At 50.3% G+C, this 25,997-nt stretch overlaps 6 protein-coding genes across 6 annotated transcripts; 1 reads left to right on the forward strand and 5 right to left on the reverse strand.

Annotated features, from left to right (window-relative positions):
* Nucleotides 1-760: 760 nt before the first annotated feature.
* On the reverse strand, nt 761-4,358 carry BDW47DRAFT_105125 (plasma-membrane proton-e). The gene is made up of 3 exons (XM_024812486.1): nt 3,716-4,358; nt 3,418-3,641; nt 761-3,361 (listed from the first exon to the last, which is right to left on the reverse strand). Exons 1-3 carry the CDS (start codon nt 4,113-4,115, stop codon nt 1,007-1,009), a joined length of 2,979 nt encoding a protein of 992 aa, XP_024672294.1. The 5' UTR covers nt 4,116-4,358; the 3' UTR covers nt 761-1,006.
* A 12,813-nt stretch (nt 4,359-17,171) lies between these two features.
* On the reverse strand, nt 17,172-18,978 carry BDW47DRAFT_105132 (MBL fold metallo-hydrolase). The gene is made up of 4 exons (XM_024812487.1): nt 18,633-18,978; nt 18,436-18,583; nt 17,984-18,349; nt 17,172-17,917 (listed from the first exon to the last, which is right to left on the reverse strand). The coding sequence occupies exons 1-4, from the start codon at nt 18,936-18,938 to the stop codon at nt 17,625-17,627; spliced, it is 1,113 nt and encodes a 370-aa protein (XP_024672295.1). The 5' UTR covers nt 18,939-18,978; the 3' UTR covers nt 17,172-17,624.
* Nucleotides 18,979-19,989: 1,011 nt separating this feature from the next.
* On the reverse strand, nt 19,990-20,562 carry BDW47DRAFT_125434 (uncharacterized protein; the record flags this gene model as incomplete). Its single annotated transcript, XM_024816386.1, has 2 exons — nt 19,990-20,191; nt 20,243-20,562. 2 exons carry the CDS (start codon nt 20,560-20,562, stop codon nt 19,990-19,992), a joined length of 522 nt encoding a protein of 173 aa, XP_024672296.1.
* A 576-nt stretch (nt 20,563-21,138) lies between these two features.
* BDW47DRAFT_105138 (transcription elongation factor DST1) lies at nt 21,139-22,760 on the reverse strand. Its single transcript, XM_024812488.1, has 2 exons — nt 22,609-22,760; nt 21,139-22,225 (listed from the first exon to the last, which is right to left on the reverse strand). The coding sequence occupies exon 2, from the start codon at nt 22,172-22,174 to the stop codon at nt 21,263-21,265; it is 912 nt and encodes a 303-aa protein (XP_024672297.1). The 5' UTR covers nt 22,175-22,225; nt 22,609-22,760; the 3' UTR covers nt 21,139-21,262.
* A 782-nt stretch (nt 22,761-23,542) lies between these two features.
* Nucleotides 23,543-25,033, reverse strand: BDW47DRAFT_27640 (GTPase-activating protein RNA1). The gene has a single exon (XM_024818640.1). It carries the CDS (start codon nt 24,853-24,855, stop codon nt 23,599-23,601), a length of 1,257 nt encoding a protein of 418 aa, XP_024672298.1. The 5' UTR covers nt 24,856-25,033; the 3' UTR covers nt 23,543-23,598.
* A 161-nt stretch (nt 25,034-25,194) lies between these two features.
* BDW47DRAFT_105142 (copper metallochaperone COX17) lies at nt 25,195-25,931 on the forward strand. Its single transcript, XM_024812489.1, has 3 exons — nt 25,195-25,300; nt 25,459-25,532; nt 25,597-25,931. The coding sequence occupies exons 1-3, from the start codon at nt 25,276-25,278 to the stop codon at nt 25,735-25,737; spliced, it is 240 nt and encodes a 79-aa protein (XP_024672299.1). The 5' UTR covers nt 25,195-25,275; the 3' UTR covers nt 25,738-25,931.
* The last annotated feature ends 66 nt before the right edge of the window (nt 25,932-25,997 follow it).

The following is a 25,997-nucleotide window of genomic DNA, read 5'->3' on the forward strand; positions in this document are numbered from 1 at the left end:
CCACCCACGAGCTCAGAACAAAAAAAAAAACAAGACAAAAGTCTAGACAAGCGCCCAGTGGACCTACCCACAGCAGGAGCGTGAATGAATATTCTACCGAATTCCACCCCACCACTGCACCACACACCCACACCACACCACACCACACCCACTACCCCATTATTCCCCTTCTTTCCACTCCTCCTCCTCTTCCTCCTCCTCTCACACCCACTAGCAACAGCAGCTACAGCTAGCTAGCTAGTAGCTCCATCAGCAAATCAAGTGGAGACAAACCTAACCAACCAACCAACCAACCAAGTACCTACCTAAACAACAAGTGGACCGACCAACGCAGGAACGAGGAACGAGGCACACACACAACCGGCCAAGAAGTGGATCCCCCAGGCCGATCCAAATCAAATCCAATCTAGTCGGTGGTCGCTAGTCTGGGTGCTCATCAATTCAGGGGTTCGGTCGTTGTCTTCGTTCGTGGCTCGACTAAGTCCACTGTGTGAGGCGAGCTGGCCCCCCTCCCCCCCGGTCCTCCTCCCTGTCTACCTTTCTTTCTATCATTCTTGCTCTCTCTTCTTCTTTGAAAAAATTGTGCCGAGGTCGTTCTTTGGTCATGCTATACTGTACTTCGTAGATCCATGGTAGAAGAACCTGGGAAGATACCAGTACAATCTCTAAATAACTACAAAGTATGTACAGTAGAAGAGAAAAAGCTAGTTTAATAAAGAAAGCTATGTTGTTTGGATGTTTTTTTTTATTTTTTATTTTTTTCTTTGAACCATTGATTGACTAAATTTACCACTATTAATGACATACATACATGTAAAAGAAAAAAATTTGACTCTATCAAGCTAGAGCAAAAGAAAGAAAAAGAAATGAAAAAAGTCTATAATACTGTTAAAAAGGGTAGCAAGCTGGTCGGAGTGTAAGCGACCAGCTCATGCATGTATGCGCAAAGTGATATCCAGTTTAGTTCGGTAGGGGAAAATTATTAGGAAATGAGCGTAACAAGCGTTTACTCGTCCTCCTCAGGGTCAGCCTTGGCGCCCAGGGTGTAGCGGGACTTGCCAGTGTTGGCATCGACCTCGTGCTCGATCGCCAGCTTGGACAGATGGCCAAGCAGGTTCTCGATCTTGGTGTCGGCCTGGCTGCGGTTCTTGCGGCCGAGGGTGTCCAGAGCGGGGATGATGCTGAGCACGTAGTAGACGACCGCGATGATGATCGTGACACCGATGGAGTAGGCCCAGATGACAACGACGGTGACGATATCGACATCGCCGTTGATGGAGAACTCGGCGCTGGACGGGGGGCTGGTCTGGACGTAATCGCCGGAGAGCCAGCCGAAGACACAGAAGAGGGTGGCGATCACGTCGACGACGAAGATCGCACCGACCAGCTGCCACGAGGGCCAGGTCTTACCACCACGGGTGACGAAGATCAGCCAGTTCTCGGTCAGGGCAACCTCGAGGAAGAGGATCTCCTGGGGAGAGCCGAAGTTCTGGATGATACCGCCGTTGGAGAGGAAGAGGGTAGCACGGATGATCCAGGTGGCGGCGGCCAGGAGTATACCGAGGACGACGGAGATGACCCAGATCTTAGGCAGCTGCCACTCGACGGGACGGGCTTCGAAGTGCGCGTTGTCGTAGGCGACGGCGATGGTGGCAAGATCAGCGAAGAGGGCAATGAACACGATGAGGTCGGCACGCATGGTCTCGTCGATGATGATCATCGAGGTGACCAGGTAGATCTCGAGATGCAGACACAGGGCGATACGGTACTGGATGTAGGCCTTCATGCGCTGGAAAATCTGACGGGCCAGCTTGATGGCATCGACGATGGTGGACAGACCGGGGGCAAGGAAGACAATATCGGCGGCGGCCTGGGCGGCCTCGGTGGAACCCTCGACAGCGATACCGCAGTCGGCCTTCTTGAGCGAGGGAGCATCGTTGACACCGTCACCAGTCATCGCAGTCAAGTGACCACGCTGCTGCAGCATCTCGACGACCTGGTACTTGTGCTCGGGGAACACCTCGGCGAAACCGTCGGCCTTCTCGACCAGGTCGTGCTGGGCGGAGCCGGCAAGACCACCGTGGATCAGACGCTCGGAGTCGTAGACCTTGGTGCTGAGGGCCAGCATCTTGCAGGTCTCCTTGGCGATGGCGATGGCGTCACCAGTCAACATCTTGACGGACAGACCCAGGTGCTGGGCCTCGGCGATGGTGTGGGCGGTATCCTCACGGGGGGGATCGAACATGGGGTACATGCCCAGCAATTGCCAGGGCTCGCCCTCCTTCATGACGGCAACACCCAGGGAACGGAAACCACGGCGAGCGAACTCGGTAGCCTTATCACGGAAGAGCTGAGCCTCCTCCTCAGAGCACTCGGACATGGCGAGGATAGCCTTGGGGGCACCCTTGGCGCAGGTGTAGCGGACACCGTCGCAAGTACAGATGGTGGTAATACGCTTGGAGACGGGATCGAAAGGAGTGTACTTCTCGGTAATCCAGTTGCGGGCGAGGATCTCGCGGGCCTTGGGGTAGCGACGGAGGGTGAGGATGGTGACCTTGTCGATGGGATCGAGGTTCTTGAGGTTGTGGTTGGAGGCAATGGCAGCGACAGCCATCATCCAGTTGATATCAACACCCTCGGTGACGTAGGGCTCACGGATGGAGAGCTGGTTGGCGGTGAGGGTACCGGTCTTGTCAGAGCAGAGGATATCGACACCGGCGAGGGACTCGATGGCGGTGAGCTTCTGGACAATGGCCTTCTGCTCGGCGAGGTAGGCGGCACCAACAGCCAGGGTGGTGGTGGTGACAACGGGAAGACCGACGGGGACACCGATGATGAGCAGAATCAGAGTGTAGTGGAGCAGGTTGTTGTCCTCGTTCTCGGGGGTGGCGATCTTCAGGTGACGGTAGAAACCACCAATCCAGGCAGCGAGAATCCAGAACATGACCAGAACCAGCAGAGAGGTACCAATGTTGTCCATGACGGCCTTGAAGTGACCCTGGTCCTGGGCACCCTGCACCAGGGCAGCGGTCTTACCGACGAAGGACTGACGGGCGGGAGCAGTGACGACACCGTAGGCCTTTCCGCGCTTGCAACCAGTGGTGTAGTAGCAAGTGTCGGCCATGTACTTGTCGACGGCCAGAGATTCACCGGTGATGGCAGACTGGTCAACGGCAACGAGGGAGACACCGGCGCGAGCCTCGATGCCACCATCCTCATCATCTTCGTCATCCTTCTCCTTGAGGGTATCATCGTTGGCGGTAAGAAGGTACTCCTTGTAGGTCTCGAAGTTCTCGGGCTTGGAGTAGTCGCAGATCAGACGGACATCAGCAGGAACGACGGTACCTTCCTCGACGATGACCTAAATTGTGCATTAGCAACCGTTCAAATTCGGAGGGGTGAAGCAAGAGAACATACGATATCACCAGCAACGAGCTCACGAGCAAGGATCTCCTGCTCCTGGCCGTCACGAATGACAACCGCCTTCATGGCAATATCACCCTTGAGCGAGGCAACGACATCGGCGGCCTGCTTCTCCTGGTACCAACCGACAACCGCGTTAAGCATAAGAATACCAATGATGACACCGAAATCAATCCAGTCACGCAGACCGGCAGCCAGAAGAACAGCAAGTTCCATAACTGTAGTAGGACCATCGTTAGCCATTGACTCCTCTCTTCGACTTCCCCCATCCACCAGAGCTGTAGGAACTCACCATAAAGAATAGGACCACGGAAATAACCAATGAACTGGATGAAGAAGTTGGTCTTCTCGGTAGTCAACTCGTTCCAGCCCGTACGCTTGCGGCGGCCCTCAATGTCGGAAGAGCTGAGACCGGTACGCATGTCGGTGTCAACCCACTCGTCGGGGATGACGAAGCCCTCCTCATTGCCGCCCTCCTTACCACCCCAGAACTTCCACCACGGCTTCTTCTCCTCCTTGGCGCTCAGGGCAGCGGCGCTGGAGGTCGAGCCACGACGACCATCGCGGGCAGTCGAGATGTAACGGTTGAGGGCTCCATACTCGTCCATACCAGTAGTGTCGTTCACATCAGGAGCAGGACGCGATTCACCATTCTCCACGTCGGGAGCATAGGAGATTCTCCGCTCCGCCATTGTTGATTGCTTCGGCTCACCAAGCCTTCTTCAGGACCCAAGAATATGAGCTGATGCAAACAAGAGAATGGACGGGGAATGGCAAGAGTCGGAATTCCTATAATCAAAGAAAGAGAGAAAAAGAAAGAGGGGAAAAAGAACGACGAGGGGTAGGAAGGGAAAGTGTACTCTTTAATATTCAGGACTGGGGGGGGAAGAAGAAGAGGGAGGCGAGGGAAATAATTAAGAGAGATCATAAAGGACAAACACGTCTGGTAGAAAGCTCCAATCTAACGGGCCACCTTCCTTTTGGGAGTGTCCACTTTTCTTTTTATTTTTTATTTTTTATGAGGGAAAAAAGGAATTTGATTTTTTATTTTGTTTTTAATTTTTTTTTTATCAAAGGTTTAATTTTTAATTTTAATTTAAAATCTGGATAATAATATTTTATTTCCCGGACAGGTATGGAACCAAATGATGGGGTTAATAATACGGGCCGGGAGCAGAACCCCAAGCCCGCACCAACAACTCCCTTGTCTGGCCCAGTCCGGTAACGCTGCTGAATGATCCGCCCCTCTTGTTTCCCCTTGTGGAAGATCCCTCCCTTTCTTTCCCTTTTGCACACTCACATTGTCCGCTTATTGGGACGCTCTCCCTTTGCCCATCCATGGATGACATGGTTTTGTTTTTTGATTTCTTTATTTTTCCTGTTTTGTTTTTGATTTTTTCCCTTTTTTCTCTTACCCTGTCTGGTCATTCCCTCCATGGAAAAGTGGGTCATCTACCTTTAAGAGGTATAGTGGTTACTCTGAAAATTCTGATTTTTTTTATTTTAATTTTTTTTTACTATTATTTTCAACGCATAATCATCTGGCCTTCCTGTCTGTTGTCTGTTATTCTCATGGACTCGACTGTATTTTCCTTTACCCAACCGTACACTCTCGAACCGGCAGACCCGTGCCGAGTCGCCCCTCCGGTCGCCCTCAATCTTCTAATCTTTGTGTCGTCATTACTGTACGATACCACGGTTGTCTGTCTCTCCTCTTCCCTGCGTTGATACTGTAGAAGCGAGCAGTAGAGTAAAGTCCAGGCAATGAAAAACTAAGCAAAATGAAAGCATGAAGATTCGCCTCTGCGTTCGATCCCATCGCACCCGGTATGAATGTCCAGAAACCAGGATATCCGGATGCCAACGGAGTGTTCAACCGGGAGGAATTCTATCGACCATGCCTTGTCCGTCCAGTAGTAAGTGAGTCGGTAAAGTAAGTAAGTCAAGTGTAAAGTAAATCCTGACAAGTAATGGCAGCCGCGTGCGGATGTGGCCTCCGTTAATTTTCCTTACACTGGTTCATCCCGTGTCCAGTGGGAGTCTGACTATGCGCGATTTTCCAGTGTGACATTGTAATCTATCATCCATCAATCATCAAGATGTATTTCTCAAATACCCAGTATGGAGTCCATAGGATGGAACTCCCACCGACACATTATCTTCGCTGGAATAGGTCAAGACAAGAAAGAAGACTATTATCATCATCGTCAATCCATACCCAAGTCCAGAGTCATCTCCTGAATCGTGCAGCCATGACAGTGGGGGGATCCATAATGAGGGGGGCCATTATGATCATTACGCAGGTTTCCCTTGCAGGAGAAGCAGTAGAGAACACAGAACCCTTCCAGTCCATTGACCAGATTATCTATGGGCCAGAACACATGCTACATCCAATGCATACATACTACGTAGTAGAACCCAACAAAGACAAGGCATGCTATTGCAGAAATTCCCGACGGAATTCCATCCATTCTTCCATGATCGATCAGGTTCCTAGGGTACGATGGACCAAGATACATACGAGACTTTTACCCTCTTGCGGCCGTCCTACCCGATCTTGGGGCCACGAGCGCGGCCAGACAGGGACGCAAGGGAGAGGGTCCCGAGCAACGAAGCTGGAGCCATTTCCGGCTGCAGTCCAAATAAACAGTTCTACATCGTTCCTCTCTCTACCTTTCCTCGGCATCAGGAGATGAATCTACCTGCGACATGCGACATCTGATTATACAGGACGGTCAATGTACCTGTCCTGTATGTGTGATTCTGTGCAGGAATCACCCCCATGTAAATCTTCCGATGCAATCTCGTCTTGTCGCCGAGGTGAGCCTTATTAGGTATTATTAGAATCAATCATTTCATCGAGGTGAGGTTTGGTATTCGGAATACCGTTCTCGTATCAGGTACAGGGTCGAGCCATTATGTCATTTGGGCCGAGTTGGGATTAGTCTTTGCTGTTATCATGACAATTCTTATTATCATTTCTATTAGCTATCATTACCAAGTAATCGTCGTGATACCCTTAGCCCGCTGCTATACACACGCACTTCTTTTATATCCACCACGTAATCTAAGACTAACCCGGAGTCGATCGTCCAACCAACCAAACCGACCGAAACAGCTCTCCACAGTCCACACCTTACTCAATCTACGCCAATCCCCAACCTCGTTTCCCTGATTGAGTTCCTTCTTCCACCCACGGAGATACCTTAGTCTCGTGGAGAGACAGAGAGAGAGCGAGCCCGGTCCTCTTCCCCAATCCACCCGCGTCATTATTCTCGCTTTGACTGGTGAGGAGGTGGTCTTGGATCCGCCGACTAGTAGTTCAATCGGCAGCTATAATTTACTGTATTATTATTGATCATATATTTTTACCTCTCCCTAGTCTAGTACGGAGTACGGAGTACTACGTAGTAATCACGTCGAGACCTGCCCTGACACTGACTATCCAGCTCTTCGGCAAGGACGGCCTCACTCAGACAGACAAAAAAAAGCCGCTCATCTACCAACGGATACTCCGTCGTAGTCCACGGAACACACCCGATATGACAATAACAACCCTCATACTGGAAACCCCATGGACAATCATTTCAACCCGTGTTATTTATGTATGAAAGAGGTCACCGATAACCCGCAATCCCACTCACTACTACAACACGCCCGGCCCCCCTTGCCCACGCCAACACCAACGCCCACGCCCACGCCCACGCGCTATTTCCCCGTCACCCCCTCCTTCGCCCCCAATCCAATCCAATCCAACCCGGCTAACCGTCGCATGATTTCATGCTCCGACCGACGACGTCCGCGATTCATTAGTATAGTCCAACTCGGACTCAATCCGACCATACACCCGCTGATCAACCGGCTCCTGTATCCTTTTTCTTACTTGCCTGGTTTGTTCAGTATCCACGTTGCGACATTTTGGATCAGGAGGAGGCAGTGTACATCATCACTACTAACTCAATCAGTTCAACTGGATGATCCATGAGACCATCCTTCGGCGTCCTTTGATGCCGGGCGTTGTTGACATTGAGGTATTTCGCTTTGGTACGGCGTCATGATGATCGCTGACGGCACTATCATCATCATCAAATAAAGGAACAAAGTAAGTACACAGTAACTCTAGTATGATAGTCACCGGTGCCGGCTTCGCCTACCCAGTATCCACCAATAAACACCAGTAAATCGTAATCTATCTATCACTGTAAACCAAACCAAAGCAAGCAAATGCACGCAGGACAGGCATGCACCATGCATGCATAGGTATGGAGAGAACAACAAGTCACCACCACCACGTATACCCTTATCCACCACCATCCACCCAGTATCTATCTATTCGTCCAACCACGAGTTCCTTACACCTGACGTCTCGCGTGGACAGCACCAATTCTTCCATAGAATCACTCCCATCTATCTATGGAGTAAGGATAGAGGTGTCAGATTCCATCTGCAGGGTTCATCCTGTGTGGCAGTGTCTAACTATGTATCAAGCTTCAGGCGCAGACGCAGAAGCTTGTCTTCCACCACACACACCATGCTAAAGAGATTGGCTGGTTTGCCGGTTGCCTGTGCTGATCACTCTAATTTTCACTGCCGGGCGTAGACACATACGTAGATACTCTCGATATCTCGGTGCCTAGATGATTCAATTCCAATCTCTGGTACCCTAGTTGGGGACGGGATGGGCCGTACACGGCGACAGCATTGATTGATAGATAGATTCTATTTTAGTAACAATAATGTAAACTGCCTAGCGGTGACGAAGTGTCGTTGGCTCGATTTTGCTGCATGCGAGACCTGATTTGTGGTATTTAGCCGTATATGCATCTTTGTTCTTTTTGATGGTGTCGATCGGATCGAATGCGCTCGATGAATGTTCTATCGGTGGCTGGGGGTGATGGCATGGATGGGATGGAATGGAGAAGACTGAGAGCGGGCAACGGCATACCTACCTGGTTTTGTTTTCCTTCTTTTTTGTTGTTTCTTTTGTTCTATTTTGATTTTGTTTACTTGTTTTTTTTTTATTTATTTATTTTTTATTGTTCTATCTATATATATATCTCATTCAGGCGACATTATCTCTTTGAGCCTGGATAAATATATTGGTTGAACCTATAGAGATCCTCTCACTCACCGTGAAAACACAATTGAACCCCTGTCATCCTAGTAGATATTACCTACTACCCATGTCCTCCGTACTAAATAATACTAGTAGAAAACAAGTATACTAACCCCAGACTCTCTCCACGGGGATGCTCACACGGTCGCACGGCACCGCACTCGTCATCTCATGGCATCTACAGCACACATGGCACTATTGGGTTCGGACTGATCCGGCCTGTAGGACAGGGGAAGTATGATGCAATAGACCCTCTTACTGGGTTTGGAGAATGTAGGTTCGGTCTGGTTTGGGGTAGGTGGTATTCTGGGCTTATTCTGGAAGGAATCAAACAAAAAATAGAATTGAATCGAATAAAATAAAGAGCTCACCGCATACGGTTGTCCTGCTGGTAGTGGAGGTATGGAGTAAGGTACGGGATCCATACTCTAACTGATGGATTACTGAATACCTACGTAGATACCTACCTCCCTCGAATAGCTTGTCGCTTTGGGAAACAATCAAGGATAGTACTGTGTACTTCCTACTTGGTAGTTAGTACCTCGGTGTTAGTCTGCTAAGATAGAATGAGATAATTACTCAACGCGCCCGCGCTTTCTGCGGCATCACCAGACGTATCATACGTATTCCACCCGTACAACACCCGTATAATACCACCCCCCCCCAAGCCAATCGCCAACCACCTAGCAGGGGTAGTAATATGGGGTCGGTTGGAGATGCGACCATACCTTAATCTATCAAGATCAAAGAGAACGGCGCTAGTAAAAACAAGTCTAGACTCTCGAACCTCCGTAGCGACTCGCTACTTACCTACTAGCGAGGTCTCGCTTTCACACCGCAAGGGTAGAGATAGCTCTCCACTGATTGACTTTACATAATATTACTTAACTTGTTCTTCTACACTACCTGGTACCTACGACCTACCTGGAAGGAGGTTACTAAAGGAATAGGAATCCATAGGTCATGAATCCCGTTGTCTGACGCGCGATTGGCCCGGTCAGGCCGCTTTAATTACCTCCTGCTAGTACTTACCTACACGATCTGTGCCGTCTGTCCGGAGACCTAGTCCTACCCAGTCACCTACTACTTGACTACACTGCATTACTCAAGAAATAGGTGAATCAATGACAAACCTCAACAAAGGAACAGCCCGTGCACAGAACGACCCCATCTCGATCGAATGAAATTCCGGGGGATTCTCACCGTTGCCGGTGGCGGGCTATCATTGCCCAGGCGGGCAAGACGGTTAATAACTGGCGCATTGTAACCACGTCAGCCAAGAGGGATTAGAGACCGGGGTGGTTGGACTAGCTGTGCGTCCTCCGCAGATTGAAGAACGGAAGACAAATAGTTACTTAAGTAGATGGAGGGTTGACAAAGAGACAAGTGAGAGACTCTTTCAGCCTATCCATACTGCGTAACATATGACACAAGTGGCAGGGCTGAAAGACGGCCATCAACCTGCGAAAGTCTATATCCATCCTTAATTCAGCCTCCTATATTGCCTCAAATTGGTATCCATCCAATAACAATAATGTCTCTTACATATCCATATCCGCTCGTAGCATGAAGCTCAATCTTGTACAGTTGTATCCACCCGCAGAACCACACTATTCAGGTACACGATACACGTACCTGGCGGGTTTATTCCTGAGGCCCGCCCTTATCCACTTTACCCGGTGTGGAAGTTACCTCCAGTTGGTAAGAGGACTTACTTAATACGACTACTCCAGTAGTTACGGTACGGTACGGCCGGAAAACGTCTCGAAAAGTCGACGGTCGAGGGCGACAGCCCCACATGTGTCTCCTCTGTGTTGACCCGTGGAACGGCTGTGGATGGGTAGTCGCGGGTTCTAGAAAATATCTGAACTGAACTGGATACTGGATCTCGGCCGACGTTTTTTTGATAGATTCAGAATTGATGATTATGGCATATAATTTTCAAGATGCTTTGAGTGTTGTGTTATAGAGTACACTTTACATTATAGAGTATTTTGATATTAACATAGTCAAGCGATTTATCAAGCGACAATACACAAGCTAGTGAGGGAATATATTGTTAGCTCAGTCCACCAACTAAGCTCCATGGTGATCCCAGCAATAGAGAAATGATCAGACGCATAGCTATAGTATGGAGAACAACCACCTAAAAATATGGATATCTATACCCCGTAGTACTCCATACAGTGGGAAAGATAGACACCCACCGGCTAACTGACCGACTGACCGACTGACACCGACCGAAGCCGTACGGTATGGCCGCATGAAAATGCCTCAGTTCTTTTGTCAGCGACCGCATCAAAGCCCACAAACCAATGACCAACAAACGAGCGCCATGCAGCTCGCAGATAGCTCGGTCGCTAATATCTACTCAGACGATATAACTCTGAGGTATAATGGTGGCAAGTTAAAAAAATAAAAAAAACAATATCCAGGGTATTGATCCGACATCCGCATCGGGCGGGTTGCAGAGTGGCGGGGATAGCGACCGCATCCGATATCGTTCTCGAAGTTTTCTAGAAGGGCAGATGGAAGGAGGGGCAGAAACTGGCCGTAACTGGGTCCTGGGTCTTTTTGGCTGGGTCTTTTTGGCTGGGTCTGCCCGGTTTTGGAATTCCTTTTCGCTGATCGGGTACTCGGCAGATGGGGTCGGAGGAGCCCAATTCCAGTTACAAACCCATATTTTTAACTACCTATCTGGTATCTACGGATACGGATCGGAGTCGACACTATTTGTCTTTGATAGTCAGAGAGCCACCGCGCTTCTTTTCCTCCTGACCACCCTAATTGCGGAGACGGTGGCAACTACGTCATCTATTCAGTGTCTAGTTCTTCTACTCTCTAGTCGACATGTCCACTGCCCCTCAGTGTTGGTACCTACCCCTTAACACTAACGGACATGCTTATAGTACGGCGTAAGCAGTGGGCACTGGGCAGCCAAGTCGAAGGAATCAAATCAAAAGTAAAAAAAGCCACCCCAGCCAGACTAACCTATTTAGTAGAGTGATCGTGTGATTTGATGCCGGGGGTCCAGCCCTAAGGATTAAAAGTATACAGTATTGCAGAGCATAACTCGTACGTAGTGCTCCGCGGAGACGAGGAAATTGGTAACACGAGCCGAAGGAGGGAAATCCCCCATCCAGCTAGCGGTAATCTATGTAATTTTGCCCGTAACCAACTAGGAGGTTTCTGGCCGAGGCTTTTCATTACCGTAGTGACTACGAAGACACAAACCCCCTATTGACCTGGATTCATTCCAGCCCTAACGAGCAAGATCATCTGCTGGTCAAGCCGGTCAACAAAGCGATGATGAAATCAGGGTCAAAGATCACTCCCCCATTAACCTATCCTGACCTCACTGCCGACCTCCCTAAGTCCAACACGTTAATGATTAAAATAGCAAACCAAGACTAACTTCAAGCTAAAGGGGAAAAAAACCCACAACAGCAGTAACGGGATGAACGACCTTCCCCGTGGTGTGCGTAGTAGCGTACCAGTACCTACAGTAGTCAACACCAAGTTCCCACGGGCGCTCCTCTTTCTTATCCACCCACGGTGCTGTCCACTCAGGGAAGCTGGATAAATTGCCAACCGTGTTAATCACTCATACTCATACTTGACCTATGAGAGAGGTGGTTGGCACTCAGTTCCCCACTGGGGGAGATCGCCCGGTGCCAAGCTGTCTCATCGAGGATCCTGGTGAGGGATTTTCTGCTGGCCTGAGATTGGCAGACTGACAGAGTGCGTGATGATGATGGTATCACTGTGTTACTTGATCGGGTGGTTATGTGATGTGATAGAATGGGATAGAAGAGACGATTGCTACAGTAACTTCAATTAATTTAACTTCTATCGTTGATGTGTCAAACTCTACAGGGACAGTCTTCTTTAGGTTGTTCTGCAGAATTATAACCCAGCCCATTAGATAAAAACATCCACCCCGTGGTTGTCCTCGGAGCTACCATTGCCTCGGAGTGTTGATATCATCATTTTGGTACTTTGAGCGTTTGACAGGGACACCAAGCGATTATACTTCTGCAACAAAGACAAAGTCAAAACCCACGTTGGCCGTCATCATTCGGATAGATGTGGGATGATCTCTCGCATGCATATTGAATCTGGCGCGTGTCACTACCTAGTAAACTAGCACACTGGGAATTCCGGATGCGCAGTACTTGCTAGCTACTATGAAGGCTCCAGGATAACATATATTCAGTCATAGATAGGTAAGTAGACACCACCTCACGAGCTTGAGACCGGATCCCGGCATCTCAGAAGCCACCAACCAATCAAGCAAACTTTAATATATTTACTGCAATTCATCATGATGACCCCTTTAACAAGGTCTTGCCACTTTCATCCGTGACATCCCTGAGACCTTCGATCTATCGAGGTTGACAAAAATTGTTCATGCAAAATAAAAAATATAAAAAACAAAAAGAATAACGGCCAATTAAGCATAAAAATAAAATTTACCCTGACAAGATACGGATACTCACGGCTCGATCATCGCTCGGGATATTCGTTTCGGCAGCATCAAGGGCAGTACGGGAGGCAAAGGCAGACAGGCAGGTCCCGTCTCGGTCCCGAAAACCACAGGTCGAACTCGGCCTACGCGGCAAGGCGGCATTCGGCACGTAGAAGGCTGTCTTTTGGATTTGTCTTACTAAAGACACATGTGTTTGTGTGTGTGTGTGTGTGTGTGTGTGTGTGTGTGTGTGTGGTGTGCGTACGCATAGCTACTAAGCAAGCACGCTACCCAGCATGTGCTTCGAGTGGTTCTTTCAACCGCGGGAACCTTCATTTCATGTATCCATGGTTGAGGAAGGTGTGAAAACAGATGGGAAGGGGGACCACCCGAGTTGCCGACTGCGTTCCATGGGTCTGGGTGTCAAATTTTTTCTTTTGTTCTTCTTTCGCTCTCTTTTTACGTTTTCCGCCTTTTTTTTGTTTTTTTCTTTTCTTTTCTTGAAGTTTATTCGGAACATGTGTGCGAGATAGATGGATTATTGCAGGTTTTATGCGAGGAGGGCGGACCCTCGTTTCACACCTGTTGTTTGTTTGTGCTGTGGGTGGTTTCATGTACCTTGCCTATGTCTAGAGACTACTGTCTGTCGAGCCTGTTAGATGTGCTCTACTTTCATAACTCTATAATTACCATGCACTTAGAATTACTATGCATTGATTGATTGTAATGATCAAGGTGCATTAGATGACCAGGCACATAGGCATAGACGAGTTGCCCATGCTTACCGGACATCTAGAACTGTACAGTACACCTGTCGACTAGATATATATTCAACTGGATATACTGACGCCAAGGGATCTCCCACTTGGATCGAGACCCTGCTGGAGTTGGTGTTTTGCTCCTTGCATGGTCTGGACACAAGACCGATATGCCTCGCGGGTGACTTGGGCTCTAAACCACTCCCATTGTAGAAGTATATATCCATACATATTGAGAATGACTTCGACTAGGTCAAACACACCATGCATGACAATCACGCCGTTAGACACTACAAGATTTACCAATGACCATCTATCCTCCACACTAGAAAGACCCTACATTATTTCGTACCTGTCACACCAGAATGGAGTACATCCTGCATAGGATACTAATCTACAGGCACAAATCTCCGAAACCCTGCATATCTCACCAGCCTACCTCCTATGACCTCACACATCGCCAAAAAGGCAGGTCTGTCGAGCCTTCACTCAATAGATTATGATTATCGATTACAATTATCGATCCATACGTATTTGCCCTACATACTTAGGTCCTTGGTAATTCGTCCCAAACTGCCAAGCTCGATATATCCCTATCCTGGACAGGATCACAGGAAAATAAACCGGAATCACATTCGTCTCTTTCTAGTTTACCCCCTGCTCTGCTTTCACCGGGCCGGACAGGGTTATTGGGAGGATGCACACGCGCGCCCGTGATCGACCAAGGCCGCGGCGCGAACTGTTAGTATGTATTACAGCTGGGCGTAGATCGACATATCCTCGTGTGAGGTTTACCCTACTTTCTTTTTTATTTTGAAATTAGTCTATTTGATTTTGATCATCCTTTCAATAAGCGCAGGCAACTCGTGCAGTCAACCGCTATCATCGCCGTCGACGTGGGATTGCCGTTTCACGTAGACACGACGAGAATCAAGCCCACTGGCCCATGAATCAGCTGTCAGATCACATCCGACGCGGGCGAAGGGGCTGCGCTTCGGGAAGATCCAACCCAACAGGGCAGTACCGGGCGAGGATACAGCAGACGGATCGCATAGACGAGTCCATACAGAGACAACCATTCCTGATATCAGGTTCTGACGCCCAACTCAATCCAACCCAACCCGCTGACTCCACCCGCCGAACCCGATGGAAGGAGGATGCTGCATGCACTACACGATAGTATCGCTGACGCCTAAACACCGAACTGCTTTGAACGGCTGACAGGATGGATGGATGGACGATCGACAGTGCGTCTGGGGTGGCTGTGATGCGGCGCCAAGGTTGTACTGTACTTCCTTCTCGTCCTCTTCGATACTAAATTCCTTCCATAGATTGTTCATCATCCCCATGGGGCAATCCTTCAGTACAGGCTACTTACTGCCTAGGCTACACCCACTGTGGACAGTTCAGGCACCAGCATATGAAATTTTCGAATCGAATCCCCGGATCGACCGCCGGATTCAACCTAATCCAACCAGTCAGTCCGTTGACCGGGATCGGGGAGGGCACGCAGCACGGCCACGTCACCGGGTTCAAAAAATCCCGCGGTGGAAGTCAATATGAAGATAAAGAAAGAAGGTCGAGTTAGTCTCCGCGAAAGTTCGCCAAGCGTGTTCGACGCGCCCGCCTCAGCAAGGCACGGTCTTGGCATTGCCGATATTGTTTCTTGGAGTTGGATCACATTGATCCTGTACCATCATCGTACTGCTGAACTCGGTCGGATGACGCTGATTGATTGACGTCTGTCGCGTCACTTACCGACTCTACCCCGACTAAGATCAATCAATAACCATTAGTGCCCTACTAGGCTACTCCTCCGTACTGTTTACTCCGTGTTCCCCCAGAATCAATAGAGAGCGACGCGTTTCTTGGCGTGGAGGATCGGAGGGATAGTTCGGGGACTAGCAGTGAGTGATCAGCCTGCGAAAGATAAGGAATGACGCTGTTTGATAGGTTCATGCAGGAGATGATGTTCATCGATTGTTCAGACTAATAATACGCATCACTAACTGTCTTATCAACATCAACCCCTTTTCTCATCTCAATTCTTGGCCTCAATTTTACTGTACGAGGTTGACTTCATTCACACTCGCTTTCGTATAGCCTACTCCGTACCCCAGATGATCGTCAGTGTCTATCCCACACGAATGACTAGGTGAGTATTACACGGACTATACTAAACACCTAGTCCTACTATAGTAATCTCCTAAAGTACGGGGTAGCGAGTCCAGTACCTACCACCTACTACCTAGTATAGCAGGTAGGACCCCCTACTCCAACCTTAAACCCAGAACAAACCTAAAACCAACCTATAATCGTCATCGGTAATACAACATAAATACAAATCAGCCAGGACGGGATAGATAACTGCCAAGGCTGCCGTGCATTCCACCCTCTACGTTTTATTGTCTTGGCAAGGGAGGAGGAGGAGGAGAGGGCTGTGCATGAGCATTTTCGGTGAATTCTGTGACTATCTCGGGGGACTGGGCTGGTGATACCTATTGGTGAGGTTGGTGCTTTAGGCAGAGGGATAATCGATGGGTGGATGGGGGACACACGCGTTAAGGGAGGAAGAATAGGAATTGCAGAAGATGGGTTGAGAGATGGGGAGTATACACGTGAGAAACAACAACCGAATCAGTACTCCATACTCGTTGGGATATACAGCAGCCCAGCCTAACACACCACCTAGGAAACAAAACCAGCAACAGTATCCCCTCCCAGCCTACCCTTACCGTAGTAGTCAAACAGCCAAGAGTAAAAAGGTTACTCAACCCGTTTGTTGTGATCTCATCGGAGTTACACACAAGCGAGACACTCGCCGTGTCAGATGATGCATCCATACCGGCCTACATACATACATAGCCAAGGAACGGAGTAGACAGGTATTCTTGTAGTATGGTGCTTGTGATCCCGTCTCCATCGACGACATCCCGCATCGGGTAATTAAACAATAAATAAAACAAACAAATAAATAACTTAACAGGTATCTTCATGTCTTGTGTCTTGGGGAAAGGGATCTTGGCGTCGGTGGGGGTGGAGGACCTTGCCTTGCGTTGCATATTCGTTTTAGACTAGAGGGGGTGATTGGAGGGGGAGGATGTCTCCAGACAAATTAGAAATCTGTCTGTCTGAGGTATGAGGTATGCGGTGCAGTGTGCAGTGGTGGATGGGATTGGTTGGGTGGTGGAAGTAAGTTGGCAGGAGGTATGTCGGGGTTTGAGGTTTATCCTATTTGGGGTATTTGTATAGGTCTGTGTGTTGTTGTTATTACTGGGTATGGTTGTAGTTGTGTGGTTGGGTTGGTCGTTTGACTATAGTTGTTGTAGTTGTTATGTCCTTTGTTGATACTGGGATATATAGTGTGGGGGTATGGTTACTGGTATATATTTATGTTGACACGCGCTTGATCTATAGTCGTCATTAATGTGGATATATGTTGAAATTACTGGATACTGCATTGTAACGAGCGACATCTTCATGCAACTGCAGGAAATACTCCCAAAGCGATGCAATCAAGCTCATGCAAACAAACAATGCCTCGGATATACTAGCAGATCGATCGCCATAGCCGCTCCAACAACGATCGTGAGACATCGCTGCAGCGATCCTTAATAAATATGAAACATTCGCCGACTATCACATGGACCATCTCACATGCTCGAGGCCTCGAGCCTCGAGCCTCGAAACCTCGACTCGGCGAGCTTCAACACGAGCTAGACATGCGGCTCGAATAACGACTGCAACGAGACAACCGAACGATCACAGCTTGATCTGCTACGAACTAATGTTCAAGCACCCGCTCTTTCATGATGGCCGAGCCAATACGGATGAAACTATTCATCATGTGACAGAGGCATTAGAATGCGATTTTGATGCCCACCGAGCAAGGCACAAGTGTGCCGGGCATCTTTTTCTCGATTTCAAACTTGGCGCGCCATCCTGAGCAGTGCCCAGGCAAAAGCACAGCCGGGTCCAACCGCTTGAGGTCTCTGACCGTGCTGTCCAGCAGGCTGGCATCGCCCATGGCGAGATGAAACCCGCCGACGACGGCGTGAAGAGGCACGGACTTGTCGACGAAGTCCAGGGAATGCTGCGCGCAATTGACCACGCCTGCGTGGCTGCACGCCGTGAACATAACGACTCCTTTGTCTGCAGTCGTAGTTAGTTAGAGGCGGTGGTAGACGGGTCATCCCTACGAGATAGGTATGTACATACCTTTGAGATTGCACATCAAAAATCTCTCATCGGCAATAAGCTCATCAGACACCCATTCGTTGTCCGCCCGATCGAACCGCATGCCGGATTTCAGACCGACCTCGTACGGCGTGCGACGCGGGATCTTGCCCGAGATCAGGAAGAAGTCATCCAACACGGTGTGTGCGTCGGCGTGCTTCTCCACCTCACCACCTGCTGCCTCAAGTTCCTCGAATGTTGGATCGGCTTGGAATGAAAAGATGGTCTCGCCGATTCGACCGCCTCGGTAGTCCGGGCGGTCTGGCTGGAGGTCCACGACGACCTTGTCTGTTTGACCTTTGGCTTTTTTGGCGTCTGTGATCATCTGGACAGCTCTGGGGAGACCGCCTGTCCAATCTTAGCCCAAAACACACCATCAGAGCATAGAATTACGGCTTCGCAAGCTTATGCAAACAATCAGTCAGACAACGCACCTGAATGATCCCGATGCCAATGCGACAACTGAACAACCTCCACGCAAGACAAATCCGGCCTCAAACGCTTAACATTTCTCTCCCACGCATCACCCTCGGGCCCGGCATCGAAAAGAACCGAATGTTTCTTGTCGCCCTTGGTGGCTGTCTGATCGCCCTTAGCACAGGTTTCCACCTTCCAGCAAGCACACACATACCACAAGAAGGGACAGCCCATGCGCCGAGCAGCAGATATCCTCCATCTGTACCTCCTTATGACACTCGCCGCGGTTGTCGACATGGTGCGGGGAGTTGACGGCCAGCGTCCCCATGTGGCCGGTCAATTGGACCGTATCTGGAGGTGGGGGAGCGGCTGGAGAGAGGGGGTCGAGTTCATTGTCGATGATGACTAGCGCTTCGAGCGAGTCGACTTCTACGAGGTCTGTGGGTAGCATGATGAGGAGTGTGTATGTATGTGGAAGTAGGTATTGTGGTGATGTCTGAGAGGTGTAAGATGGCAGCATCAAGCTGACAAGAAGAGGGGTGATGTCAAAATCTGCCTGAGGCAGCAACGAGGCTGTAACGCGTTATCTTGTCTCGCTCATGACATCGACTCAACATGACTGGTAGTTGAGAGCTTTTCAAGCAATTGATCTATGTAGATTGCCAGATATACTCCAGTTGCTAATTCCACGTGGGGTTGACTTTACACCACCACGGCAGATATCACTTAGACGGGATCAACCGCGTGGAAGTGGACGGTGGGTAAGTGGCTAGCATAGAGGTGAGAATGGGCAGAATAGCTGAAATATGACTCTCTCGGAACGTATATTCTCTGTTTGGTAGCTTCTGGGTTAATTTGGCAGACAGTCTTCGAGAATCCTAGGAGAAATTCAGTCAGGAAGTGCTGTGTGGGTGATATATATTCCTGTAAGCTGTGGTATACAGTTCTGACTAGAAGAATTTCTCGAAGGAGAAACATGAAACTCTTGTTTTTGTCGCAGTCCTATGCCTAGCAACAAAGTAGCTTTACCTCGCCAATGCTACGTATCGCTCCAAGTTTGCTCAAACATGGTTATGGCCATATCCAGCCAAACACCTCCCACTGCAACATCGTCCAGACAGTCGATGAAAATCCCACGCAGAGAACAGGATGATGTCTCTAAATCAGCCCCCCTCAGGCATCGTGAAACAACAATTCAACAACATCTGGCGAACAACATCGACTCCACAGGACGTGCAGACTGATGGGCCAACACGCTCTCAGTTTCACGCTATGGTGATTCTCATTTCCAGACTCTATTCTTCAGAATATGACACGTCTTCGTTCCTGACTCACGCTGACCACGACCCAGTCCCATGTATAACTCCATTGCTGCATCAAGAGGACCAGACAGACACCATACGGTTCTGAAGTCCCGAGATATCGATAGTCATACAGACACACGGCAATTGTGAGTCCACGAAGAGTTGATATCCGACAGCAGACCGGGTATCCATCAACATAGCCAGTCTATCAAACACGACAAATGATTCTTTCAAACCAGCTATACACACACATACATCCCCCCTCAATCAATCAACCTTATCATGCCCACCACCCTTCTTCAAAGAAGAACCCTCATCAGAAGAAATTTCCCCCCTCAAAACACCCCCCAACCTCCCCACCCTAGCCAAGTACGCAGCCCCCGTATCCGCCCAAACCCTATACTCCCTAACCTTCAACTCCCCCTTCGTAACCCCCCCAGTATCCTCCTGCTCGAAAGCCACCCCAACCCTATAGAAAAAAGTCTCATCCCACCCCTCCCCACTCGCCCTACACACAAACCGCGCCCTCCCCCTCAACGCAACAGCCATAGCCACCCCATCCACAACCCAGTCGCTCTCATCATCGAAGTCCATCCTTTCAATCGCCAACTCACCCGCTACGAGAGCGAAATAGCGCTTTATGCCCTCTGCGCCGGTGAAGTCTCGCCCGAGGAAGGGAGCGAGGGCGGGCAGGCCGTGTTCGTGCGCGAGGGGTGCGGGGGTTCGTGTGAATGATGAGGCGAGGGTTTCTGGGGAAGAGGCCGAGGAGAAGGCTGTGCAGAGGGTGCGGACTGGTGCGATGAGAGAGGCTCGTGTTGGGGGTGGGGTTTGGGGGGCCATTTTCTGTGGTTATGATTTCTGATTGAGCTCGGTGGTGACGGTCGTTGCTGGGTGCGAATTTTGATTGATTGACTGGGGTTTGTCTTTGGGGAGCTTTGAACTGTGTGTTGGGTTTGGGTTGATGAGGGGATGGGATTGATGTATGCTTGCTTGCTTGCATATGAGGTAGGTTGTAGTGATGACGTATGTAGGATTGCAGCTCTACTCTGCGGAGTCGATGCGGAGTCAATCATGTATAAACCATAAACCAGAAACCAGAAACAGCAACTCAATCTCTTACAGTGAGGCCAGCAAGAAAGACAACTTATCATCGTCGACGAGAATCTCCGTCTATTAATACAATGTCTCTACGTCGTGTCATCAAATCAAATCCAATACATCGTTAAGTCATCTATCTACCCCGGTCCAAAACAATGAAAGAATAGAAAAGAAAAAGAAAAAAGAAAAAGAAGTAAAAAGAGCCCCCCAGACATCCGGATCCCAAGAAATGCCCGTCTGTCCGTCTTGTTTAAATCAACCTCGAAACTCCGTGCCGGGGGTCTGGGGGGTCAGTAATGTGACAACCTGGATAAGGAGAAAAAAAAAAAAAAAAATAGAATAAAAGAGAGAGTGTGTGTAAAAGAGAGGGAGAAAGAGAGAGAGAGAGAGAGAGAGCATGATGAGTATACCGAACTGATAAATATAAGAGGATAAAGAATGGCTACTGCCGCCAGGACTTGCCGCAATTCACACAAGTGCAAAACAGCGTCATCGGTTCATCAGCGCTGCGCGTCTGCGCTTCAGTGTAAGTCACCTTGCGCTGGCCACACTTGCCGCACTGTAGACTGGTGCTGATGCTGCGTTCCGCCTGCGCCACCATCGCCTTGTCCATGTTCTCCTTCTGGATCTTGCGGTCCTGCTCGCGCTGCTCCACGGATCGCAGCTCCTCGTGCGACATCTTGACGAAGTCCTCCGGCGCGATTTCGCTGCTGAGCACCCGCACCCGTAACTTGGGGTTCGACTTGTTCTTGAGGTTCTGGAACAGGCTGCGGATCTTGGTGCGGTACCCTTCCTTGGTTTCGGGGCCGAAGGCCGAGTAGGCGGCCGCTTCGACTGCGCTGGCTTTAGAGAGCACATGACGGGGCGGCTCGGTCGAGTTGAGACACAGGCCGTCGTACATCAGGCCGATGCAGTTGTCGCGGCTCTTGTTGGACGTCTGGTTGATGTCCACTCCGTCGGCCTTCCAGGTGCGCTTCTCCGGGGGCACCGACAGCTTCGACAATTTGTCGGTCGGCGTGCCGGCGGGCGAGGCGGTTCCGTTCTGGGGTGGGCGCGGCGACCCGCTGGACCGCCGACTGGCTCCAGGGGATCCGCTCGCCTTCTGCTTGTTCACCTCATTGCGCCATCTGGAGACGATCTCGCTGGCCAGGCGGGCCACCTCGGGAGCCTTGTTCTGCTTGAGCTTGTTGACGATGATGCCCACTCGGGTGGATCGCAGCAGGTCCTCCGTCGCCTTCACGCCTTGCTGAAGCTCTTTCAGAATCTGCAGCAGGGTGGAGGGTGGCTCATTCTGGGCGGTGGCTTTGGCCAAGGCTTTCGACTTGACCTCGATTTCCTTTGCGTCCATCGGCATGATGTCGGGGGAGAGGAGCCAATCGGCGATTCGATAGAGAGCTAAAGGGCTCTATTCGGTATTAGCGGGGTGACATGGCTAATAGGATGAGTAGTGTAGCAAAGAAATAGCAAGAAGATAGCAAAGAAACAGCAAAGACAAATGATCCATCGAATAGCGCAAACGACACCGACAAAAAGCGCATCAAAAGTAATAGAAACCCCATCGCAATCTGTCCCCAAGAAACACCCACCAGAATATGCGCCGCAGATTCCGCAAAACCCACTCGTCGCATAAACTCAGGCACACCTCACATAAAGCTCATCAAACCCTCAATCCCGATATGTCCCACCCAACAAAGCGCACAAAGCGCATGAAGCGCAAAAAACGCAAAGAAAAAACACCACTGAAGGGGACAACAACCAAAGCAAGGAGAGAGGGGTTGGCGCACTCACATACTCGAGTCAGCCCGGGTGACCTCGAGATCCGTCGCGCGGGGTGGGGAGCGTAGGCTGGAAAAGAGCGGATGGCACGCGAATCCGTCAAATAGAACTGGAATAAACGGCGCGGAGATAGCTCGACTGGTGGAGGGGTAGGGAGGATGAGGGAAGAAAAAGATGATGAGGTGGGAAGTTGAAGACGGAGTTTCGGTCATTCTTGTTGCTCTGGACGCCAAGCCCGAATTGCCTGTTTGGGAATGGTTTGCTTGGCTGGATAACTTCAAGGTGGATTTCTATACAGGATGATATTTGGTAGATGTTATATATGTTGGATATGTTAGTGTAAATCAATATATTGCATTGTAACTCCTGTAGTCAAAACCAATTGCGCTGGTATTTTACGAGGAGAAAGATCCTCAACTTCATCCCAACCAGAGTACTCGATCTGCCATCGTTATGCTAGAGGAGATCGTAGAGCGATTTTGACTCTATAAAACAGACATATGACATGCAGCTGACTACACCGACTCTTCCCCAACAATCCACACCGCAACACAGATCAGAAGGATTCTTTTTTCTAAAACATTATATACATCGTGGGAACTGGGTACATTCGTAAAAAAAGATCATCAACAATCCTGACAACCCGACTGTCCAAAGACATGCCAGATCGTCGAGAACTGATGGCAGGCATCGAACACAGAGACGAAGGGTATCGGTCTGTTCAACGGTGGACACGACTCGGGGGTGGAGGGGATGGGATGGGATATCAGAGCGACCGAGAAAGACCGGCCACTAGGAGTGTCTGGCCGCAGACCCATTCTCTTGACTATTTTATAGGTCGGGATCAGATGAGACGCAGGTCGGCCGCGAAACCACGTCATCAGACATGACCATGTGTCGAGCTCCTGCATGGGGTAACTTGACTCTGCCGTTGTATCAAGAGGGGTATAACAACGAAAAGCGAGGGCGGGGGAAGAGAATCAAACAAGACAGGGACCTGATCTAGATCGTGGTCTTGCCAAAGGTCTCGGCCAGCTTGTCGACATCCTTGTCTTCCCGCTGCGCAACCTTCGCCTCTTCGGCCTCCTCCGCGATCTTGACTTCCTTCTCGGCCTTGGCCTCCTCTTCTTCCTCCTCCTCCTCCTCTTCTTCTTCCTCCGCCTCACTCTCTTCTTCCAACTCATCCAGCTCGTCCATACCCCACATGTCCTCCGGATCGCTGTCGTGGCCGTGCTCGTCCTTGCGGGCCTCCAGAACCTCCTGCAGATCGGTCACGTTGCTGTCATCCTCCTCGAATTTGTTGCCGTTGAGCTCGATGCGGCGCAGCGCGGGGAGTGCCGTCTTGGTCGCGTGGAGGAATTGCTTGACGCCCTCCGCCGTGATATCGTTATACTGCAGACGCAGCGTCTCCACCCGCTGGTTCTTACCCTCGGCCAGGGCCTGCGCGACCTTGACGCCGCCACGGGCACCCAGCAGACAGTCGCCGACACCGAGCTCCCGCAGCCAGGGCCAGCCAGGCAGCACACCGGCCAGCGCGGTCGACCCCGTCACGGTGAAGGTGTTATCCTGCAGATCGAGAACCTCGAGCCCGCTAGCGTGGCGGAGACCCTCCTTCAGCAGCAGCGAGATGCCCTCCTGACGGATGCCGTTCTGGGTCATCTTCACCGAGCGCATGCCGCGCGCGTGGACCTCGTAGGCGCGGGCCCACGCCGCCATGCTGCCGTTCTCCAGCCGATTGCGCCCGCAGACGATGCTCTCGAGGTGGGGCACGGTGTTGCCACCCTTGCGGGCCTCCTCCTTGCGCGCAGCCAGGTCGGTGAGCGCATTGGCGATGTTGGCACCGGCGTCGGGACCCATGCCGTTGTTGTTCAGGATCAGGTGGCGGAGGGGTACGTGCTGCGACAGGAACTTGATGAGGGGGTCCTGGGTGCGCTTGCCAAAGGCATTGTCGGACAGGTTGACGGTGTGCACGGAGGGGATCTCCAGGAGGGCGTCGAGGAGGTGGGAGAGGGCAGCGGGGATCTCTTCGATGAGACGCGCGGTGAAGATGTCGGCGAGTTCGGCGACTTCGAGGGTCTTCTGGGTCGAGAGGGCGGCGGCCAGGCGCTGACAGGCGGGCACACCCAGGGTGTTTCCGCCCAGCCGGACTTCGGTGAAATCGGTGCTCTCCAGCAAGGGCTTGATGTGGGATTCGGTATCCGCAGCGGTGTCGAGCTTGAGGCCCTTGCCTTCGAGAGAAAAAACCTTTGGAGGGGCCATGGCGGGGTAATTTCAGGGGGAGAGGCTTGCGAAAAGAAATGCGAATGTCTAACGGTGTAGAAAAGTAGAAATAAAGTAAGTCTAGTCAAATCCAAGACGACGTCTCAGCCCAGAGAAAGCAATTGCCAAAGTAGAAAGAAGTCAAGACGGAAAGGAGAAAGGAAAAGAAGCGCCGCTGAGCGAATGTGAAGCAAAAAGATCAACTGGACACTAAAGCCGAAAGAGGAATGAACGGTCTCTGTCGGGAACACAAATCGCCGATCCTCCGGACCGCAACATTACTCAGCACTCCATCCTTTTCTCTATCTTTACATCTGATGCCATTCCTTCGATCCTGTCTACTTGACCTTTTCCTTCCTTCATTCTTTCTTTACTTCTTCATTCGGGAATAAAAAGGGAAAACATCCAAAATCATCCACAATGTCCCTCTTCGGCACCTCCAGCGGTAAGCAACCACCCATCCATCATCCCTCCGATCTCTCCTCCGTCTTCCTCCGCATACAGACCAGACCCATTTATACAACATCAACCATTCTTCATACTATCCTCCATCCCCAATACTATTTGAACAATTTAAACCAATCTAACAATCTGTCTCTCAAGGCTCCACAGAATCCGCCCCCGCATCCAACCCCCCCACCCAATCCCAAACCGCCGCACCAGCCGACAAGCCCAAGGTACGCCTCACCACATTACCACCATTACTTTCATTGGGTGCAACACCACTAACAACACGTATAGCCCTGCTGCGTCTGCAAGACCGAAAAAGCCACCCGCGACGACTGCATGCTCTTCTCCAAGACGGAAGACCCCACGCAGGAGTGCAAGTCTACCATCGATCAGTATAAGAGCTGCATGGCTGGGTTTGGGTTCAAGGTTTAGCTTGATTGCTTTGTTTTGACCTGGTTCATGCTGTGATGGTTGGTATAGGGATATATGATGGAAAGTGGTGACGGTTGATGTGTATACTATTGTTTTTTGATTATTGGATGGGTTGGTTGGGATCAATCTCTCCTGCGGGTTGGCCTTGTACATTAACTACTGCTTCTTATGGGGTTGGCGTCTATGTATTGATACACAGATAGAATTGTGCTTTTTTTCTCCCATACACATCGCTCATGATGTAGAGTTCATCTGGTCGA

The sequence above is a fragment of the Aspergillus candidus genome (assembly GCF_002847045.1).
Source record: "Aspergillus candidus strain CBS 102.13 unplaced genomic scaffold BDW47scaffold_20, whole genome shotgun sequence".
In the NCBI taxonomy this organism is placed as follows: Eukaryota; Fungi; Ascomycota; class Eurotiomycetes; order Eurotiales; family Aspergillaceae; genus Aspergillus; species Aspergillus candidus.

What these genes read in the sequence shown, in the direction of transcription:
- BDW47DRAFT_105125 (XM_024812486.1), bottom strand. Translation starts at nt 4,115, where the DNA reads ATGGCGGAGCGGAGAATCTCCTATGCTCCCGACGTGGAGAATGGTGAA. An exon ending in CCGTGGTCCTATTCTTTATG is followed by an intron (nt 3,642 to 3,715) that starts GTGAGTTCCTAC and finishes GTCCTACTACAG; the next exon opens with TTATGGAACTTGCTGTTCTT. An exon ending in AGCTCGTTGCTGGTGATATC is followed by an intron (nt 3,362 to 3,417) that starts GTATGTTCTCTT and finishes TGCACAATTTAG; the next exon opens with GTCATCGTCGAGGAAGGTAC.
- BDW47DRAFT_105132 (XM_024812487.1), bottom strand. Translation starts at nt 18,938, where the DNA reads ATGCTGCCATCTTACACCTCTCAGACATCACCACAATACCTACTTCCA. An exon ending in TTGGCATCGGGATCATTCAG is followed by an intron (nt 18,350 to 18,435) that starts GTGCGTTGTCTG and finishes AAGATTGGACAG; the next exon opens with GCGGTCTCCCCAGAGCTGTC. An exon ending in TTTGATGTGCAATCTCAAAG is followed by an intron (nt 17,918 to 17,983) that starts GTATGTACATAC and finishes CTACGACTGCAG; the next exon opens with ACAAAGGAGTCGTTATGTTC.
- BDW47DRAFT_105138 (XM_024812488.1), bottom strand. Translation starts at nt 22,174, where the DNA reads ATGCCGATGGACGCAAAGGAAATCGAGGTCAAGTCGAAAGCCTTGGCC.
- BDW47DRAFT_27640 (XM_024818640.1), bottom strand. Translation starts at nt 24,855, where the DNA reads ATGGCCCCTCCAAAGGTTTTTTCTCTCGAAGGCAAGGGCCTCAAGCTC.
- BDW47DRAFT_105142 (XM_024812489.1), top strand. Translation starts at nt 25,276, where the DNA reads ATGTCCCTCTTCGGCACCTCCAGCG. An exon ending in CCTCTTCGGCACCTCCAGCG is followed by an intron (nt 25,301 to 25,458) that starts GTAAGCAACCAC and finishes CTGTCTCTCAAG; the next exon opens with GCTCCACAGAATCCGCCCCC. An exon ending in CACCAGCCGACAAGCCCAAG is followed by an intron (nt 25,533 to 25,596) that starts GTACGCCTCACC and finishes CAACACGTATAG; the next exon opens with CCCTGCTGCGTCTGCAAGAC.